The 4,771-nt window shown below is 44.1% G+C and overlaps 1 protein-coding gene across 1 annotated transcript; it reads left to right on the forward strand.

The window, feature by feature from the left end:
• The first annotated feature begins 2,521 nt into the window (after positions 1–2,521).
• Positions 2,522–2,961, forward strand: LOC105102824 (histone H2B type F-M-like). The gene has a single exon (XM_010996269.3). It carries the CDS (start codon positions 2,533–2,535, stop codon positions 2,959–2,961), a length of 429 nt encoding a protein of 142 aa, XP_010994571.3. The 5' UTR covers positions 2,522–2,532.
• The last annotated feature ends 1,810 nt before the right edge of the window (positions 2,962–4,771 follow it).

A 4,771-nucleotide genomic window follows, 5' to 3' on the forward strand; every position in this document is an offset into this window, starting at 1 on the left:
AAAAAAAATTATTAATAAATTAAGCAATGCATAGTCTGAGTACAAAGAGGATGAATGAGGTCACCTTTTTTCTCTTAATTGGAAATATGGAACAATCCATATTCCAAATTGGAATAATCAATATGATGGAAGAGGCAGCATATGTGCCGATTCACAGTTCAGGTTTCATATTACATATAAGTTGAATTGTGCCCTCCTGAAGTTCTTATATTGAAGTCCTAACCCCCAGTACCTCAGATATAATCTTGTTTGGAGATAAGATCATTAATGTGGAAATCAAAATAAATCTGATATTGAGATCAGCTTCTGGTAGAGTTTGTTTTAACATTTACTCATTTGATACATTCTCCTTTCTGTCCATCTGTATGTCGGTGTCTCTATGTCCAGGGGCCCAGGGGTGGGAGGGAATGCCTACAATGGTCAGAAAACTCATGCCACTAGAGTGAAAACTCTGCCCTGGATTATAGGGATTCACTGCACGCCTGCGGTCACCCATATAGCAGTGAATAAAGTGGGAAAGTATTCCTTAGATTAACACTGTGGTGCAAGGATACCAGGACTTTGTGCTACGGATATATCATGTGTGTAGCACCCAGCAGCATCTCGAGAAGCATGTGTTGTATGATGCCTTTCATTGACTTCACAAAGGCTGCTTGTTCCTGGACGCTTCTCCAACGGAAAAGTCCTGTCTGTTTTCCCCTCTTTTTGACTCTGGTAGACCTGTAATGTCTTTGATCAATGGAGTATGGGAGAAGTGACGTTATGTCCATTACAGAACTAATCCTTAAGAGGACACGTAACTTCTGCCTTGCTGCTTGAGAGTTCTGAGCCGACAAGTAAAAAGTCTGCCTGTCCTGCTGGACACACCCATGGAGGGGTACCTCCAGGGCACCAGTATGAGGGTCAGTTGTCTCTTAGGTTGCAGAGTAGTTTAAAGGGTCACTTGCCCTTCTAATTTGCTCAATAAATGGAAAAGAAAATGAGAACATTTTCCATTTAAAACATGAAAAATAACTTGACAAAAGTATTCATATATATTAATTAAAACGCTCAGCTATGCGTGAAAAGTGACAGAAATTAGTAGTCCACTGAGACCTTTAATAAATGTAGTTACTAGAATGACTGCACCGTTAATGAAAAACAGGACATTTCTTAATGGAAAAGGCAGATGCCCCTCCCATCCCCAAAGAATTCTACTCCACGTCCTTGATTTTGGGTGAGGGAAAATATCTGCTTAAGAATTTGTAATCACAAGGGCGTCCTCCGAAAACGTTAGGGTTCACATTATCATCGTCATCACAGTCCAAATAATTCCCTGTTGCAAACTTTCTTCCATGGTTTTGTCTTCATATAATAGTTTCTAGTAATAAAAAACAGAATCTTTCCTTTCATGACGGGAGCTACCTTATTAGAGGTAGAATTAACCGTTCATTTCTGGAAGGTCCCACAGGACACTTGGGAGCATGAGCATTAGGATCATAGCTCATTGAAGACTTCTAGTTCTTCAGTTATTCCTAAGTCCTCTTTGGTTCAACATCTGTAATTTATTTCTCTATAAAGACGTTAAAGATGTGTTTTGCTTGAATTCTTACTGATTTTTGAAAGGAATATATTTTTAATTTTTTAAAAAGTTCCCTTTAATTGACTATTTTCCTCTCACTCTAAAGGTTTCTAAGGAATTACAAAAATAGCTCCTTTCAACTGAGAGCTCATAGTTTTTTCAGCAAATCAACTACGTGTGGTATTTGGGGGGAACGTAGGGAATGTTTACAAAACGATTAAAAATTTGGCAAATACTAAATATTTTTAATATTTCTGTACAGGTATCCCACTTTTGTAGGGTTCCGTCTGTGGAGAATGCGGTTTTGCCGTTCTCTTTCTTCTGATTCACTGAAGGTTTTGATAAGAATTGCAGGTAAGAGCTGGTCAGTCGTGTCTACGATTTTGAGGCGCCCTCCGCTCACCGAGTCGGACAGCTCCTCCTCAAGCCACCGCCGCGCACTCAGCCGCCGAGAGAGCAGGTTCTGAGTGCAAGTCAAATGGCCCCCAGGGGGCCAGTCATTCTGAGGCGTCACGCACTTGGGTTGCGGAGGTCAGACCCTCTCAGGGAGATCATAGTGATTTTCCGTCCGCGTAGGAGACGTGGGTTTGACCTCTCTGTAAAGTTCTCACGGATGACTGGCAGGCATAAAGCAGCTGAGGGGAACGGATGTCATTTTTCGACATGAACTTGCGTGTTGCAAAGCTTTTCTGGTGGAGGTCGTGGAAAGTTTACAGGTCACCTGGTGGGGGTCACGGAAAGTTTAAAGGTCACCAGATTGCCACTCGGATTGGTTGATGTGCGGCCAAGCCGCGGGGCAACCAAGGACACGTGACATGGCCTGCCTTAGCGACACGGCTCCCTGCCCCGCATCCTATCCAATCAGATCTGCAGATTGGCCGTGACGTCAGGCAAGGCAGGCTTTATAAACCGGTCCTCGCAGCTGCCGTTGCCCTTCCTTCTGAGCTGTGGGGGAGGCGAGACACTCCGACATGGCTGAGCCGCGGTCCGCCCACACTTCGGAGGAGATCGTGGACACCGGGGAGCCCAAAGAAGCCGAGTGCAAGAGCCCAGAGCAGAAGACGCCGAAGCAGAAGACACCCGCGCGCCGCCAACGCCGCCGCCGCCGCCCAGCAGACGACTTCGCCAGTTTCGCCACTTACTTCCGCAGGGTGCTGAAGCGGGTGCACACAGGCCTGAGCCTCTCGCAGGAGGCCGTGAGCGTCATGGATTCGATCGTTAAGGACATCTTCGAGCGCATCGCCAGCGAGGCCGCGCGCCTGGCCCGCTCCAAAAAGCGCGTCACCATCACCTACGAAGACATCCAGACCTCGGTGTGCCTGCTGCTGCCTGGGAAGATCGGCAAGTTTGCCGTGTCCAAGGGCACTAACGCTCTCATCAAGTACATCTTGTGCGAATGAGCTGCCTCAGGACCACCTGAGCATCGCAAGCCAAAGGCTCTTTTCAGAGCCACTCACTTGGCGGGAAAAGACCTGTAGCACTGAAAAGTCCGAGCCACTCTGGTTTGTCGACCTGTGCCACTCTATTCATCCTTAAAGCGTTTCTTCCCTGAGGGAAACATTATGAACCTTATCAACTCCACTTGAGTGTACGTCTGTAGAGCCATGGGTTCCATGGAAACCCGTGCATTTTTCTTAACCATACTGCACGTCCTCCCCTCCTAAATGGTCATTTCTATTAGTTATATCTCTAGGTCAGCCTTTTTAGGGATCTTTACTGCCAAAGTTATCTCCCTAACAATTTAATTTGCCTTTTTAGGTTGTCATTCTTCCCCGTGGATGTAGCAGTATCATCCAGGGTTTTTAATGTGTGAAATAGGGACAGAGAAAGTTCGGTAGCAGATATAAAAATCAAACTTGCCCATTCACACTCCTTCAACATACTTCAAATCTCAATGCCATTCAATACATGAAATAATAGGACCCAAACACAGCGTAAAAAGAGATAAAGCAAATTTTCTAGACTCACTGGGTGACTCAAGCGCCATACCTATGGAAATTTCTCTTCTACCTAATTTATAATGATCTGATGCTATTTTTTTGCACCCATAACTTTTCACTTTTGAAGCAAGAGTCTTCACTGAAGTGCAATTTTGCACAGATGCTGGGAGCGTCCGATGAGACCAGCTGCAACCACAGTCTCCACTAGCAGCAGCCAGTGAGGGACTCGCACCCCTTGGGGGCACAGCAATTGGCCCAAAGTGTGGTGGGGTGACCAGGACCGAAATTATAAGAGGCTCCCTGTGATACTCGGCCTGCAGATTGAGGGAGAAGCAGGTGTGATAGTGTCCCTGAAGGTTTTCCTTCAACGACTTGCATTTAACCATGGGGATTTAAGTCTAGGCCTCCCGATCTGGTAGTGAGACATGTCTCTATCTCCTGGCATCAAAATAAGAGGGGGATGTCGGCCAATTAAGCGAACTAAGATGCCTCCTTCCTCGACCTCAGGTGATTTCAGTGTTAATGCCTATGATGATATTAATTTAATTTAATATGCATTATGTTTTCTTCCTGGTGCATTGTCTTCTTTTTCTTTCGTTTCTCTGTAGGTATGTTGCTGAATTTCAAAGTACTCAGTGATTTTCCAATTCCTTTCCTTTTAATTTAATTTCTAGCTTCGTACATTGGTGGAGGGAGCACCCACTGTGGGATTTCAATCCTTTGAAACTTACTGTGGGTTTTCATCAGAACTCAGGGTGTCATCATATTTTAAAGGGCTCATTTTGCACCTTGTAATTGCACAACAAGGAAAAGCTGAACAGCACAGGGAAATATTTTCATTATTTTGTAGAAATTTTAAACAGAGTGTCTTCTATAAAACTGTTAAATCACTATGTTGTAAATCCAAAACAAATATATAATATTGGCACAACTATACTTCAATAACTATGTTTAAAAAAAAAAAACTTTTCAGTACCTATTGATTTGGATGTACGAAGCTGTGATGAACGTAACTCTCAGTCAAATCATGAGCTAAAACCTAGAGAAACTACAGAAATCCAACTTTTTCTTGAACCCACGTTTAGTGCTTTCTCTAGGTCAGCATTTATAGCGTTCTGTAAGGTTGAAATTAGCTTTGTATCACTTTCATTTCCCATTTTCTTCTCCTTCTCCCGCGAGTGCACTATGGACAATTTCAGAAGTATCTTGTGTGTGATATGCAATAGATAGATGAAGCGAAGGAGCAGACACAGCCATCAACTACCCCTGT

Source organism: Camelus dromedarius, chromosome X (genome assembly GCF_036321535.1).
Source record: "Camelus dromedarius isolate mCamDro1 chromosome X, mCamDro1.pat, whole genome shotgun sequence".
Classification (NCBI taxonomy): Eukaryota; Metazoa; Chordata; class Mammalia; order Artiodactyla; family Camelidae; genus Camelus; species Camelus dromedarius.